Source organism: Felis catus, chromosome F2 (assembly GCF_018350175.1).
Source record: "Felis catus isolate Fca126 chromosome F2, F.catus_Fca126_mat1.0, whole genome shotgun sequence".
Taxonomy (NCBI): domain Eukaryota; kingdom Metazoa; phylum Chordata; class Mammalia; order Carnivora; family Felidae; genus Felis; species Felis catus.
The window spans coordinates 82,126,272-82,141,916 of record NC_058385.1 but is presented as its reverse complement, the minus strand read 5'-3'; the positions used below and the strand labels follow the sequence as shown (position 1 = coordinate 82,141,916).

At 57.4% G+C, this 15,645-nt stretch overlaps 1 protein-coding gene and 2 long non-coding RNA genes across 9 annotated transcripts; 2 read left to right on the top strand and 1 right to left on the bottom strand.

The window, feature by feature from the left end:
* The first annotated feature begins 158 nt into the window (after positions 1–158).
* LOC123383248 lies at positions 159–3,788 on the top strand. Its single transcript, XR_006592805.1, has 2 exons — positions 159–298; positions 3,374–3,788. It is a non-coding gene; the product is annotated as an uncharacterized LOC123383248 (long non-coding RNA).
* ZFP41 (ZFP41 zinc finger protein) lies at positions 1,500–14,339 on the bottom strand. Of its 7 annotated transcripts, none has more exons than XM_011291499.4 (7): positions 14,200–14,339; positions 13,157–13,273; positions 11,722–11,838; positions 9,551–11,175; positions 7,918–8,057; positions 3,345–3,486; positions 1,500–2,918 (listed from the first exon to the last, which is right to left on the bottom strand). In XM_011291499.4, exon 4 carries the CDS (start codon positions 10,988–10,990, stop codon positions 10,394–10,396), a length of 597 nt encoding a protein of 198 aa, XP_011289801.2. In that variant the 5' UTR covers positions 10,991–11,175; positions 11,722–11,838; positions 13,157–13,273; positions 14,200–14,339; the 3' UTR covers positions 1,500–2,918; positions 3,345–3,486; positions 7,918–8,057; positions 9,551–10,393. The 7 variants fall into 7 exon arrangements, with proteins under 7 accessions (XP_011289801.2, XP_044906220.1, XP_019678795.2 ...); XM_045050285.1 differs by having other exon boundaries at positions 14,140–14,279; XM_019823236.3 differs by lacking the exon at positions 11,722–11,838.
* Positions 5,730–8,352, top strand: LOC123383249. Its single transcript, XR_006592806.1, has 2 exons — positions 5,730–7,079; positions 7,178–8,352. It is a non-coding gene; the product is annotated as an uncharacterized LOC123383249 (long non-coding RNA).
* Positions 14,340–15,645: the final 1,306 nt, after the last annotated feature.

Genomic DNA, 15,645 nt, shown 5'->3' with positions numbered 1-15,645 from the left:
AACAAATTGGCAAACACACCCATACCACAGGTGTAAAAGCTTTAAGGAAGCACACGAGGGCTCTGTGGTCCAAGGAGAGCTCACCAAGGAAGTGACATCATGGGGGGTGGGGACGGAGGGAGGGAGAGAGTAGAGCAAGCTGGTCACACAAAGGCTGGAGGGAAGAGTATTCAAAGCAGAAGGGCACGTGAAAGGTCCTGAGACACGAGTGTCGCCAAAGGTTTGGAAGAGCCCAGGCAGGCTGGGAGCTGGATCAAGGTGGATGAGTAGTCTGGAAGCCACGATTAGGAACCAGGAGGTACTGAAGGTCCTGGGCAGGGGAGCGAGATCTTAGGTGCATTTTAAGATCGGTTTGGGGCAGCAGGGAGGTGGGAGGAGACCGGTGGTTTAGATGGAGACCAGGCTGGGTAGGACCCGTGTTGGGGATCAAATTCTGACAGCACCTGCAGTTAGGTGGGGTGTGGGGCATGGCGACTCGGGGTTCAGTCCAGAGTATGGCCTCAGGTCTGCTGAGATGGGTCGCTGGCCACAAGCCAAGTTCTGTTTTGGACGTGTGGCCCACGTGTGGCCCAGCGGTGGCTGGGGGCTCACCTCTCCCTGCTCCCCTCTCAGTCTGTCCCTCTTCCTCTCCTGGCCAGCCGTGTGTGGCCCTGCCGGTTTGGCTTCAAAGCGGGGCAGGGCACACTCCTGCTCCCTAGGAGGATGGGGAGCTGCAGGGGGGGGGGGGGGAGGGTACTGCTACTGAGGCTTTTGGCCAATCACGCTTCCCACCTGCCCCTGCCCCACTTTCCGGGGACTCGGCCCCGGTCCTGCGGTCCCATCAGCCTCCTCAGCCCGAACAGCATCCTGCCGGTGTTCGGGTTTCTGCTCAGAGCTGCCTCACCTTGCTTTCCAGCCCGTAAGCCTCGTCCACAGCCCCGTCGTACCCCGGCCCATCGCCTGACTCCGGGTCTAACTCGAGTCTTGTCCTTGGCTGGGTCCTTTGCCACCTGGCATCCTGTGCTCTGCGGGGCGCTGGGCAGCTTCCCTGCCCCCACCCACATGGGTAGCACCTCCCCTCAGCTGGGACAACCATAAATGTCTCCACATACTACCATATCCCCTTCTGGGGGCAGGACTGCCCTCGGGAGGATGGCTGTTCCACGCAAGGCAACGTGAATGAGGGCGTGGGGGGTGGGCCAGCCTGAGCTCTTCAGGACCTAGGGCCTGAAGGGGGTGATCCCAGGCGGGGCACCTCCCAGACCCCCTCCAGGGCTACAACCGCAGGCATCAGGCCACCAAGGAACGGGTAGTTTCCCAGAATCTGGGGCCGAGAAGACCGTGTCTATTGAGGGACACAGTACATTGTCACACGAGGGGCCACTCTCCTGCTAAGTCCGCAAATCCTCCTCTGATTGAGGCGTCAGTCTCTTACAAGTCTGGTGAATGTGAGGCAGCACCTCCCTGGGGAGTCTCGACTGCACCCCCAAACTGCAGGGAGATGAACGGGACCCAGTGAATGGGTCAGAACTGAGGTTTATTACAGGGAAACAGTATCCACAGGAAATAGGACACAGAAGCGTTCTGGGATGAATGGGAAGCAGCCGGCAAGGAGTGCAGAACCCAGGCAACACCCTTCTGGATTAAGAAAGCGCGTGAAGTGTAGACCATAGGAAGCAGGATAAAAACAAGACAGAACAGGTCTCCAGACGTCGAACACACTCACCGAGGACTGAAGGAAAGTTCAACAGACGTGACTAGTTGGAAATTTACATTTCACGGGCCCACCGGCACCAGCTGTGCGAGCCTGTGTGCGAACAGTCCAGCGGCCACCTCGCCTGGCCACGTGTGGACAGGGCCACGCACCTCAGCAGCGGTGTAAGGAGAACCCCGGTACACCCAGTGCTCAAGCTCACCAGGAAACAAACACGTGTTCACACTGGAATGCCACGCGGGGAAGGCTGCAGTGACCTGGGGCACACGGGCTGGGACAGGGGGCGTGTGGGGCCCCCAGCGCCGGATCACGTGTGCACTGGGGCTGAAGCCCCCCAGGTACTCCCCCTGCAGGCCTCGGACACCCGCAGAGTCCCCGGGCAGCAGCGCCAGGCTGCCCCCGAGCTCTGCACCCTGGCAGGACTCTGGTCCCGGGGTCCGGGGGTGGGGGTGGGGGGGACCACCAGCTCGTGGTCTGTGGAACAGGTGGCTGGAGTCTGTAAGGACGACACCAGGAGACCACGAACTCTAAGCTCCCTGCACAGAGGTCCCCGAAGGTCTGGGCCGCCCCAGAGCAAAGCCATGTCCTCAGGCCACAGACCTGGAGCCTGGCCACCACTGTCCTGGCCACTCCCGCCCTGAACTGGCCCTTTCTGGTCCCAATACTGTTTCCCTTCCCTTCCCTGGACGACCCCTCCACCCTGCTGAGAACCCTACCCTCGCCTGCCCCGGTCCAGAGCACATGTCCCAAGTGTCCCTGTGCCACAGGCTTCTGCCACGAGCACAGGACCACCTCCAGTCCTGCCTTGCTCTGTGGCATGTCTGGGGGCCTAACTCACCTGCAGGGGAAGGAATGACACTTTGGTGTCCAGACTAGGGATGGACACAAGAGGTCACTAGAAATCAAGCCCGGGTGACATCCCGGTGCCTACAGGCTCCCCAGGAAGGCAGGGGACCTGGCAGAGACTAGAGTCTGGAGCCACGGGTTGGCCCCCCGATCTGTGGGGAGAGGGAGCAGAACCCCCCCCCCCCCACATGGCCCTCACGGCTCACTCTCCCACGGTGCTGGCTCCCACCTTCCCTCAGATTGAGGCCAGACGAGGCTGGGAGGGACAGATGCGGGCCCAACTCACGGGATGCCAGTGGTAAGGACGATCGGTGTTGTGTCCCCAGGACATCCGCAGCCATTCCCGTGTCTGCTCCATTTGAAGGCCTCCATGGCGCCCCTGTGTCGCAGAGCCCTCCTCCGTTCAGGGCAGGGCCCTCTAACTGCTCCTCCTGCAATGGGAACCATGCTCGGCGCCCCTCCCCCCACCCCAGCGCTTTCACACTTGGAAAAGGCCTTTCTCTGGGACTTTCCAGGAGCAGAGAGCTGGGGAGTCCTGGACTGCCTGCAGCGCAATCCTAGAAGGCCGGTGGTGTCAGCACTGGCCTCCTGGGGGGGCGGGGCCGGAGGGGTGAACTTTGTGGCCTTCTGGGTCCAGGTTCGGAACCAGGTGAAGGCGCCCCCCGCCTCAGGGAGTTCGCCCGTGAACCCCTTCTCTCCACTCATTGGCAGGCATCTCCCGGTGTGGGTTTTCTGCCGCCAAGCTGCCCGTCCTGTCTGTGCCCCGTGTCCCCACCTGTCCCTTAGACGTTTTCTTTCTGCTCACCCGGGGGTTTCCTCTCCTCTTCCGTACAGATCTCCGTCCGTCCTCGGAGCTCGGGAATGACCGGAATTCTGTCAGGCCTGAGGTTCGTGTTTAGGCGTATTGCATCAGGACCTTCTTGACTGGGGGTGATCTGCTCTCACAACTGGAAACGGACAAGGAAAACCTTCTGAACAAAGAAATGCAATTATTACCTGGTTCGTTGTCGGGAAGCCACAACTACCCAAGTAAGGAGCTGACTTCCGTCACGTGGAAGCTGGTGTTCGCCAACGCCGTCTGGGGGATGGGCCCCAGACCTGGAAGGCGACAGAACCGGGGGAAAAGTGCTCCCTGTTTCTCAAAAAGCGAAGAAAGTTAGAAGATAAAATACAGTAAAACCTTGGGTTGTGAGGAACTTGTTCTGCAAGATGAGCCAACATTTCCAATAAATTTTAACTTGATAAATGAGCGATGTCTCGCAACAGGGTCACAAGTGGCACCGAACATCACATGATCACAACGGAGCCAATGGTTCTTCCCTCTCTCTCTCTCTCTGAGGGATTGTTACGAATGCAATGTCACATTTCCGCGAAATCCTCAAAAGGAGGCGAAAGCGAGTGTCATTGGATAGGTTCCTTGGTAAAGTTGCACCAAAAGGGGCGCCTGGGTGGCTCAGTCGGTTAAGCATCCACCTTCGGCTCAGGTCACGATGTCATGGTTTGGGGGTTCAAGCCCCGCTTCGGGCTCTGCGCTGACAGCTCGGAGCCTGGAGCCTGCTTCGGATTCTGTGTCTCCCACTCTCTCTGCCCCTCCCGCGCTCATACTCTGTCTCTCTCAAAAATAAACAAACATTAAAAAATAAAAATTAAAAAAAATAAAGTGGCACAAAGAGAAAGATCCCATTGAGCCAATAGGTGGCAGTGATTCCGTTAGTGATGGTGAAAGTCGTCCTACACAGTAACCCTCCTCTGTCTTGTCTCCCTCACACCAGGCACAAAGGTTTTCAAAGGCAAGTGCAGGTTATTTTTCTATTTTGTGTTATGTTACAATATTGTGATCATTTTTATACCAATGTTTTTGGGTTGTGGAATCAATCATCTGAGTTTCCATCATTTCTTATGGGGACACTCGCTTTGGATTACATGCATGTTTTTGGAACAAGTTATGCTTGCAAACCAAGGTTTAACTGTGTTGAACACACGTAAACTTGCAGCGTATGTGATGTGGCGCGGGACAGAGCTCAGGCACCCGCTTACCATCCACACGGCTCAGGAACCAGCTGCCACCCAAAAACCCGAGCCCACGTGGCCTCGCCTGCCCGAGGAGCCGTTGTCTTGAGTTTGGTGTGAGCCGTTCTTTCGTCTCTGTCTCGTTTTACGGCATTGGTATTTCCAAACAACTTGCTGTTCGGTTCTGCGCTTTATAATAATGACCTCCTGTGACCGACTGACTTCGCTCAGCGTTCTGAGATGCACAGGTGGTGGTGAGGGTCTGCCCACTGTTGATGCACATTTGAGTTATTTCCAACTTTTCTGACAGTCCGCGTGCTAAACGTCGCTGCACGTGGCTTTCTGGGCACCCACACAAAAGTTCTGTAAGATATTTTAAGAAGTGAAATTTCTACATGAGCACGACAGGGCACATCTTTAACTTGCTAGGACGTGCTCTTTTTGTTGCTGAACAGATAGATACCTTTTTAAAATTGCATATTGTTATCAGCACATCAAACCCAACGGGCTTCTGTCCCTGTGGTAAAATCGACATGGTGTTGATTACTTCAGCCATCGGAAGCGCACGACTCAGCGGCATCAAGTACCCACGACGCTGTGTACCCACCACCGCGATCTACACCCCTAACCTGGTTACCGTGCCCGTCAGAAACGCTGCACCCGTGAAGGTCTCCCGTCCCCGCCCCTGGTAACCTCCACTCTGCTGTTCTGTCTGCGCGCCGCACAGCAGCCGGCAGGGCCACGTCCGGCTTCTCTCACTCGGCACCGTTTCCGCAGTGTGGCGGCGGGCGCGGGGGCTCGTTCCTCTTTCAGCCGAGTAGCATTTCGTCGTGTGGCTACACCACGTCTCGTGGATCTGTTTCATCTGGTGAGACTCCCGGGGCATGTCCGCTGACGGCCACCGCGAACGACGCTGCCCCGGGCCTCCACGCACCTGCTTGATTCTGCATACACAGTGCAGTGAACTCCGCCGACCTTCAACGTGACAACGGGCTACACCCTCGCTGACGCCTTACTTGCGACTGTTGTCAGATGCCACGGAGACAGCAGCATCGCCTGCTACGCGCCCAGGAGGGGTTTCCCATTCCAGGCCGTGCGCACACGTTACTCCCGGCCTCGCTCCAGGTGGCGCCGAGGGGAAACCCCGAGGGCGGGGGGGGGGGGGGGGGGGGGGCACCGGCCACACGGAGCCCTAGGGCACAGCGCTGCTACGGTTTGGGGAGATATTCTGCATCGGCTTTAGAAAATTCTATTGTATTCCTTATTTGCGGATGTTGGATTTTAGCAAATATTTCTGCAGCTGTTAAGATAATAATATCTGTTAGTGTGAGAAATGATAGCCGTTTTAAGCCACATTGGCCTTCCTGAAACAACCCAGTCTGGTCATGCTCCACGACGTTTCCCCGCCGCGCTGGACGCGGCCTGTCGCTATTCCGTCCGGGAGCAGGCGGCGCTGGCTGTGGCGCTGACGTCACGGCTCTGCTAGCTCATAAAAGGTGAGCCGGTTCTTCTTTCCAGTGTCTGAGTCCACACAAGACTAGAATTTTCTGTTTCTTGAACTCACACTACCTGACTTGAATTCTTTGGGGACACACTCTGTGCAGCAGTGACAGGGTCTTTGGGCGGCGCCCTCTCGTGCTGGCTTCACCACCTGCCCTTTCTCCTAAAACCCGCCTCGTACGCGCTCACATCCACTGGCTCGGTGCGCTGTCTTTTCCTCCGACGACCTGCTGTCACCTTCCCTCTGCATCCAGAACAGTTTACCGGCTCCTTCCCTTTTCCTGGACTCCATTGTCACACGATGCCAGCTTTAACAATCCGTTTTTCCTTTTTAAAATTTTATTATAGAGAGAGTGCAAGTGGGATGGAGGGGCTGAGAGAGGGGAAGAGAGCGAGAGAGAGAGCGAGAGAGAGAGATGGGGGGGGAATTTCAAGCAGGTTCCACGCTCAGCATGGAGTCCAATGCGGGGCTCGATCCCATGCCCCTGGGACCAGGACCTGAGCTGAAATCAAGAGTCGGACACTCAGCTGACCAAGCTGCGCCCAGAAGCCACAACAGTCCTTTCAAACAACCAACTTCTGCCTGTGCAATTCTCTCGACAGCCCCCACTCCCACTGGTTTTGATACTTCCGGGCGTGTTACTTGCCCCCTTCTGCTGCTGTTCTTATGAAGCCGGAGGCCCAGCTAGCCGACTCCTAGCTCGCCCGCTGGCGTCCCCACTGCTGGCTGCAGTGGCTCCCAGAGGTCTGGCAGGTCCTGTTTCAGCGTCCTGGAGGCTGGAGGACTTTATAACTTTCATTATGTATTTTTTTTCTTTTGAGTCAGGTTATTGAGAGGGTTTTTGCCCTAGGATATGAGTTTCGTTTGAACAACAACAGAAAAACCATCAAGGCAGAGATTAATCTGGGAGATCTGGCTCTGGGGCAGGGCGGCGGTGTGATACCACGGTGGCGAACGCAGAACAAACGGCCCAGAACTGCCCCGTCTGCCTCGCCAGAGAGCCAGGAGGCAAAAGTGGCCACTAACCGAGTTGAGTTTGACTTCGTGATTTTTCTCGTGATTGTAAGCTGTATTTAAAAAACATTTCCAAGTCTATTTTTTTTAAGCGTTTTCCTGTTGTTCTCCAGGCTGATGCTGTTGAAATCAGCCGCGGTCCTACCGGGAGGGGCCCCAAGGGCCAGCGGCACGGGCACCGCTCACGCACGGGAGCTAACATCCACCTCGCTAAGAACACAACACGTGACGGGAAGCTCTACGCCCAACGTGGGGCTGAACTCAGGACCCCGAGATGGAGAGTTGCACAATGTACCATCTACCGCCTGAGCCAGCCAGGCGCGCTAAGGGCTGACGTTCTTACAACAGTTAGGGGGCGCCGGCCCTGTGCTCGGGACGTCCCGTCCTAACTCACTGGATCAGGTGAAGCACCATCAGCATCCCTGTGTCGTCCCTGAGGAAACCGAGGCAGCACAAGGAGGTTAAATGATGTGCCCAAGGTCTCCTATCTCCACGGTGCCAGTGCCGGCTCAGGACGGCAGCCCCTGGCCCGAGAGCCCGAGCCCTTCACCACCCGCTTCCTCTCCAGAAATCAAAGCCAGAGAGGGGCGCCTGGGTGGCTCAGTCGGTTAAGCGTCCGACTTCGGCTCAGGTCATGATCTCACAGTTCGTGGGTTCGAGCCTTGCATTGGGCTCTGTGCTGACAGCTCAGAGTCTGGAACCTGCTTCGGATTCTGTGTCTCCCTCTCTCTCTGTTCCTCCCCTGCTCATGCTCTGTCTCTCTCCTTCAAAATAAATAAAAACATTAAAAAAAAAATAAAAAAAAAGAAACCAAAGCCAGAGAATCAGAGTATGTTCCTTTATGGACACCCACCTGCCTGCTGCTGGAGAGGCCGGGGCAAGCCTGCCGTCCTTGGGCTGTGGGGGCGCCTATCCGGCACGGCCAGGAGGAGGGGATTTGCCAGAATGGTCTCCACCTGTCGATTCCCTTTCTGGGGATCTGTCCTGCTGGCCCTAAATGCAGACGAGATATTTATCTCAGCGTGATTTATAATGCCCTAAACCAGAAACAGCCTACGTGCCCTTCTTAGGAAACCGTTAACCCTTCTCGTCAATGCACCATTAGGCAGCGGTACCAGTAAGGTGTGCTAGTGGCTGCGGCCTTCAGGATAACAGAGAAAGCGGGGGTTTCGCTCCCTCGTACGTCACGTGTTGTAACATACACGTTATGTAACGATACGTTACGTATTAACATACACATCCCAGGGTGTTATAATACCGTAGTAAATAAAAACCAAACTAAACTGAAGTGGCCTCAGACACTCTTGGATGTGCGTGGGCGCTGCCATGGCCATGGCTGACGTCCGTGTGTCCACACCCTGCCTTCCAGTACATCAAGATGGGCTCCCCCCACAGGGTTTCTTTCCACCTTCTGCGCCCAGCTTCCCCTGCCAGCACCCAGTTCTGAAGGGCGGCGACGTGCACCGACGGGTGGCCCTCACACACTTTCCATCCAGAACAGGCTCAAACTGGCTGCCGCCGGTCTCTGTAAATAAAGCTTCGCTGGCACACGTTCACGCCTGTGTTGTCTGTGAGTGCTGCCGCATGTCACAGCTGAGCTGAGTGCACACAGAGCCCGTGGGGCCCCACAGCCAAGCACAGTCACTATCCGGCCCTCAACAGAAAACACCCGCCGGCCTTGCTCCGGCTTCAGGACAGACCGACACTCAAGCGATTTGCTTCCTTGCTCTCAGCACACATACGTGTCTTACTTGTCTGTTTCTTTGAACTTGAGAGTGTACTCAAGGCATCATGACCCCGTGCCCCTGAAACCCTAGCGCGCACCTTTTACAAGGACGACGTCTGAGATGGGCCACAAGCCACACCAACATGGGAAGCCTTGAAACCGAGGGCACTGCTGCCCAGTGGACAGTGTGGACACAGGTCTCACAGACGTCCCACGCGTGTCCTTTACAGCTGCCCTTCCAGCCCAGGCTCATACGTCGTGTCTCCCCTCTACATCCTGTCCCACCAGGGGCGAGCTGGGTCAGGTGTGGGAGGGCCTGCTGCGTGGGGGGCTCAGCTCAGGCAGGGGCGTGTACAACATCATAGCTTTTACAGAGAACAGGAGCAAACACCTAACCTGGAGAAACCTTCCCTCCGTGAGCACCTGCGCTCTGGCGTCTGGGACCACCTGTTTGGGAAACGCGTCTGCATCCGAATTCAGGACCTTCTTCCAGGACAGAATCCCCATTTTGGGGGTCCAAATAGCTGCAAGTGTAGGTATCAACATTTTCCTAGTAAAAAGCTGTATTACCGCCTGGCCGACAGTCACCTCACTCCCCCTGTGCTGTCAAGAAATTCTGGGACAAACCGCACCCCGCTCTGCAGAGCATGGAACCCCATCCAGACCATTCCTGGAGGAAAACGGAGGGTGGGCACAGCATGTGGACTTGGCCGGGGGATAAGATGGAACTTGGAGGGCAGCATTAAGAAGTGAAACTAACCTGGAGAGCTGATCCCGGGAGGGCAGGGCACACACACTGCCTCATGTCTGAAGACGCCCACGGCAGATGCAGGCTGGCTCGAAGCTGCCCTCACATCCTTGGGGCCCCCACCACGCGTCCAGGGCAGGAATTTCCCACGGTGGCAGCATCTAGGTCCTGAGTGGTCCATCTGGGTGAGTCGGGCTGCTCACCTGGGGTTGGGGGCTGGGCCAGGGGGTCCAGTTCCTGGGGATGCAGTGGGGGAAGGGGAAGCTGAGTCCCAGGACTGGTGCTCCAGCCCAAGGAGGGAAGCCAGACACAAACCACAGGACCGTCACCACGGCCAGCCGAGTGGGGACAGCAGGTGTCTGGTGCAGCGCCGTGGGGACCTGACCGCAGGCCTCCTGCCAGGCTGTGCGGGGATGGGCTCGGGACCCAGCAGGTCAGCAGTCTGCAGCCTGAAGTCTTCGAAGGAGCAGGTGAAAAGGCAGAGACCAGAGCGGGTGCCACAGGGAGGCCGCAGGGGGAGGTGCTGGGCCGCTCGCAAGCTCCAGCTGTCCCTCCCGCCCAGACGGCCGTGACACAATCACACTCACCGTCTCTGGTGACGCAGCCGCACGCGTCTCCCATGTTATCACGGTGTCTCGACCTGGAGATGGCCTGTACCCCACTCCAGCACGTGTGTACCGGGCTGGGCTGACCGTCCCGATGGTGGTGGAGACCCACAAGCGCAGGTGCACTGAGCGCACGGCCCGCGGGCCCCCGGCCTCCATCAGACGTCGGATGGGGGACGGCGGGACAGGCCCGCCCTGGATGGTTCTCACGGGCGCGAACGCCGACTCTCGGCAGACGGCTTCCCCACGCTCAGTGCTTCTTCCGCGGGTGGCGTTTCCGATGGCGAATGAGACATGAGCTGTAGGCGAAGGCTTTCCCACATTCCTTGCATTCGTACGGCTTCTCCCCAGTGTGCGTTTTCTGATGTTTTAGGAGATTCGAACTGCAGTTAAAGGCCTTCCCACATTCACTGCATTTAAAGGGCTTCTCTCCGGTGTGGATTCTCTGGTGCTTGGTGACGTCAGAGCTGTGCCTGAACAGCTTCCCACACCGATCACATTTGAAGGGCTTCTCTCCAGTGTGAACCCGCTGGTGGCGGAGGTGGTCTGTCTTATGCTTAAAGATGCGTCCACACTCGCTGCACCCATAGGGCTTCTTTCTCTGAAAAGGAATGAACATGGGAACCCCCTCGAAGTCATCTTTAAACGAAGCATCGAAGGCATCAAACAAATGTTCCTCATCCTCAGGACTCGGGCTGGGTTCCTCGCCGTGCTTTTTTGCCAACGTGGACCTCTTGCTTGGCCTTTCCTCCCCAGACGATGCTTTCTCTCCTTTGGGTGTGTCCTTCAGTGAATGCACTTCCTCCTCTGGGGTCTGGGCCTTCCTTCCACCCACGGGCTTTTCCATCGTCCTTTGTTCCCAGGAGGAGGGGCCACGGGAAGCCGGGAAGGGCCACTGGGGAAGGCCGGGCCGGATTCTCCACTTCTGCAGAATGCTCCTTCTTTACACACAGCTTCTCATCTGTCCGAGCTTGTACCGAAGGCTCTGGAACGGAACGTCTGCACCAGAGAGAGACTCCACCAACCCCTGTGCTGGTGGAGAAGCCACAGCAGGACCGTTAGATCGCACCAGCGTCCGGGAAGAGCACAGCTGGGACTCTCGTGGCACAGAGTCACTAAGGGACGGAGGGGGGCGGGGCGCGCTGGGGAACTTGGCCCCTTCCCTTTCCCGCTTGTGTGCTCGTTCCCCTTGGACGTCTCCTGAGCCTCTCAAACTGGGCGTGACCAAACGGGACGCTCGCTCTAACCCTCTCCCTGGGGCGGTGCCTCCGGGCCTGTGTCTGGTAGGATCTGACGCGTACCGCGACCAGCAATCCCATGTGGTCCCCAAGTCGGGAGTTTCCCCCACCATTTTCTCCCTCCCATCTCCACTTCCTGTATTTGGGACCGGACGATGTGCTTTTGGGGCTCTAGGCCGAGAGGTGGCATGTGCCTGTCACTTAGAGCCTGGAGTCTGAGATGGATCAGACTTGGGGCTGGCTCCCTAGTGGGCGCCCTGCCCTCCCCCCATGGTCTGTCTCCACAGAGCAGCCAGTGAACCCCCTACCCCGTACCTGCCCCGGTGTCCCTCATACTTACAAGCCCTACACGCGCCTGACCGGGCCCATCCCTCGGCCCTCTCCTCACTCCCGTCCTCATGTCCAGCTTTCTTCAGACTCCTCAGCCATACCCAGCGCTTCCTGCCTCAGTGTCGGGCTGATTCCAGAAACAGGCCAAGCGCAGGTTTTTGCGGGGCCGGCCCCTCACTTCATTCGGAGCTCTGCTCCAAGGGCCCTGCCCAGAGAGGCCTCCCGGACTCAACCAGTGCCCCCCAACTCCCTCTTCTCTGACCCGGCCCCAGACTTCCTTGTAGCACTTCACCAGAGCGAACTCCGAGAGCCAAAGCCCAGGCAACTATCACCTAGACCTTGCTCACACTGTCACTGTCTGAAACACCTGACGGACCCTGTCCCTAACTCCCTCTAACAGCATCCCACAAATTCGCCACAATTTCAAACAGGGTTTGAATTTCGCCACAAATTCAAACAGGGTTCACACAGCCCAGGTGTTCGCAGAAGCAGCACCCGCACGTCTCATCGTGTTTGCTGCCATCCCTCTCCTGTCTCTTTTCTGTCTCATCCGTCAGCTTCCTGGACCTGCCTCTTCTCTCAGCGCTAACTGATGGAATTCTAGCAAAAAGCCTTGACAGACTGCAGGCTCTTTAACTGTTGGTGGAAGATATTCCACGAGATTAAGGCCTTTTTTTTTTTTTTTAAAGAAAAAGCTCCAAAGGCAGGTCCTGTTTTAATTTTCCAATATTCCTTGCAGACCTTCCTTGTTAAGACCTTCTTAACAAAGGTATCTCATGACCTGTGACGACTACCCGTACCTACTAGGAGGCCCATAATCCTGACAAGCTGTCCTACCCCCAAATGGGATGCCCTACACGATAATACTCCAGGTGCTGTATTTTTCTTTGAAACTTCCTTTCCATCATCTACTTACTTACCATCCTTTTAATCTGTGTGTCTATCCAACTCTGTGCGTGAAAACACAGGTTTTTAAAGTAAGCTCCATGCCCCACGTGGGGCTTGAACTCAACACCCCAAGATGCTCTACTGACTAAGCCAGCCAGGCACCCCCAAGTGATGTATGTTTTAAGGTATAAATACTCTGAATTCTCTTTAAGCCTTTCGCCTTCTCCCCCATGCAGAGGCAATACATAAGACGACTAGAAACTTCCCATCCTGATAAGGAGTTTGAGAATCTAGTTTCTTCTAAATAAAAATGTTTAGGGGCGCCTGAGTGGCTCAGTAGGTTGAGCGTCCGACTTTGGTTCAGGTCACGATCTCGCGGTTCATGAGTTCGAGCCCTGAGACCGGCTGGCTGCTGTCAGTGCAGAAGCCGCTTCAGAATCTCTGTCTCCCTCTCTCTCTGCCCCTCCCCCGCTCATGCTCTCTCAAAGATAAACTTAAAAAACAACAACAAAAAGAAATACCCTAAGAATTAACATTAAAAAACAATGTTTACTTACACTTGATTGGGATTCAGGCCTATGTGGCCCCAAAGGCTCTACTGGAGGCAGCTTCTGGGAGGCTGTTCTGAGCATCAGGTGGGAGCCTGAATCGCAGGTAAAGGCAGCTCATCTGGGCTGAGGGGAGCATGTAGAAGTAAGAGGGGACCCCTGCTGGAGAGGGCAGGTGGACGGAGGGCAGAGGACCGAGGGCGGAGGATCGCCGCACCAGGCAAGGAGGCTGGAGTCTGGCTTCAGTGGGAACCCGAAGGAAACCAAGAACCAACATGAAATGAAGACCCACCCAGCGGAGGGCCTACATGGGGTTTCTCTGTGCTCCGGTCTCCTACCAGGACTGCCACCGGGGCAGCAGCTGCCCTGAGATGTGGCTACTTGCGGGCAAGGGTCATAGCTTTTTCACCCCCGAATCCCTGGTTACTGGGCAGGAGCCAGCACATGCCGGTGCCCAGGAAACATTCTAGATAATCGACTTGTCTGCCTCAGTCGAGCTGGCAGGTGCTTGAAGGCAGCAACGGTATTTACCCACTTCTCTAAGTGCACAGCACGCCAAGTTATTAAATAGTGAAAAACGGGGTAGACCAGAGGTTCTGGCCCCTCACTTCACAGGCCTGTGGACACGAGTGCCCGCTGCAGCCGCACAGACCACTCAATCCACCTGGCCGGAGCAGGGGCGCCGGGCCCAAGGGCCGGTGCCCGCCGCGCAACGTCGGGGCAGCTCTTTTACTCTCTGGGCCAGGCCCCTTGTGCCACAAAGCGTTGGGGAGCCACCGCAGCCGGGGCCCCCGGAAGCCCCGCTCACCCTGGCCCCGTCCCTCTGCCTTCAGAAGCCGGGGTCTCGGGGGGCGGGGGGTCTGCATCACTAGCGGGTCTGGGATCCAAGGGCAAACGTGCACCCCAACAGTCTGCTGGGCCCCCCGCGGGCCAGCAGCCACGAGCCGTGCCGAGGAGGGGGAAAGGGACCCCGAGGGGGCAGCACGACGCACCCCCGCCAACGACAGGGCCTCGTCAGCCAAGTGTGCAGGGCCCTGGGACGCCGCCTTCACCTCGATCCGCACGGAGCTGGTCCTCGCCCTCCTCCCCGCGGCACCTGGGAGCCCAGAGAACCCGGGATCCCCGGCTGGAGGACGGGGCGAACGCGCCCGCCACAAGGCGCCCGGGAACGACGTCCCCCGCGCCGGGCCCCGCCGCGCGCCAGTATTCCCGCGCCGGGCGACCGGGGCCCGCCCGGCCCAGCAGCCGGCCTCGGCGCCGACCGGAAGAGCCCGCCCCTTCCGGCGCCGCTCTAGGAGGAGGCCCCGCCCCCAGACCTCTCAGTGGTACTCCGTGGACGGCCCCGCCCCCAGCTCCTGGTGCCCTTTTACGGGAGGGCCTGCTCGTCCACCCTCCGCGCCCGTCCGTGCTCTCACCTCTGCGCCCCCTCCCTCGCGCCTGCCCCTCCCTCACTCCATCCTCCCTTCCTCCACCCTGTCCCTCATCCCTATGCTCACCCCTGAGACTCCTCCGTCACCCCTGCCCCCTCACTCACCCCTCTCCAGCCACCTGACTGTGCTACTCACACACAGCAGGTGCACTTGGCCTGTTCAGTTGCACTGGCAGCGTTCCCTCTGCCCGGATGCTCATCCCCAGCTATCTCCTTGGCGCACTCCCACCTCCTGCTCCGCGTCTCCAGGGAGCCCCGACTGCTCTCTGTATTAGTTTCCCGGTTCCCACAAATTTAGCTGCTTAAAACACTTGTTTGTTCCCTCACTTCCTTGGAATAGGTGTCCAGATGTCCTGGCGTGGCTTAGTTGGTTCCCTGCTTGCTCTTGCCAGGCTGCAGTCGTGGTGTCAGTGGCTGCATTCTCAGCTGGAGGCTCATCCGTGGAAGGATCCACTTCCACACTCCCGTGGTTGTTGGCAGGATTCATTTCCCAGTGGCTGTGCCACTGAGGGCCTGCTTCCTTTGGCTTTTGGCTAGGGGCTGACCTTAGGTCCCCGTGGCCACCCACCATTCCCTGCCATGTGGCCCCTTCCAAGGCCAGTTCCCAGCATGGCTGTTTGCTCCTTCAGGGCCAGTGGGAGAGCCTCTCTTCCCAGGTTGCTCAGATGGACTGTCACAGAACATAGTCTAACCGCGGGAGTCACCTCTTGGTACCTTCCTCATATAACAACAGAACCATAGGCATTACCTCCTGTCACCATCATACAATGTGACCTAACTGCAGGAGCGACGACCTGTGTCACCTTAGAAGCAAGTCCCAGGTGCCCCCTGTGCTTGGAGAGGGGAGCAGAGTCCATAACACCATAGTTGGTCTCTTCTCCCACCCCTGACTCCCCCACCCGTCCTGCATTTTCTCACAACACGTTCCACTAACACACTATGTAATCTCCTTATTAGTGTGTTTATCACGTACAGGCGCACCTAGGAGGGTGGGTTGGGTTCCAGACCATAGTAGTAAAAGCAAATATTGCAATGAAGTGAGTCAAATGATTTTTGGTTTCCCAGTGGC

Coding starts and splice junctions, on each gene's coding strand:
- ZFP41 (XM_011291499.4), bottom strand. CDS start 10,990: ATGGAAAAGCCCGTGGGTGGAAGGAAGGCCCAGACCCCAGAGGAGGAA.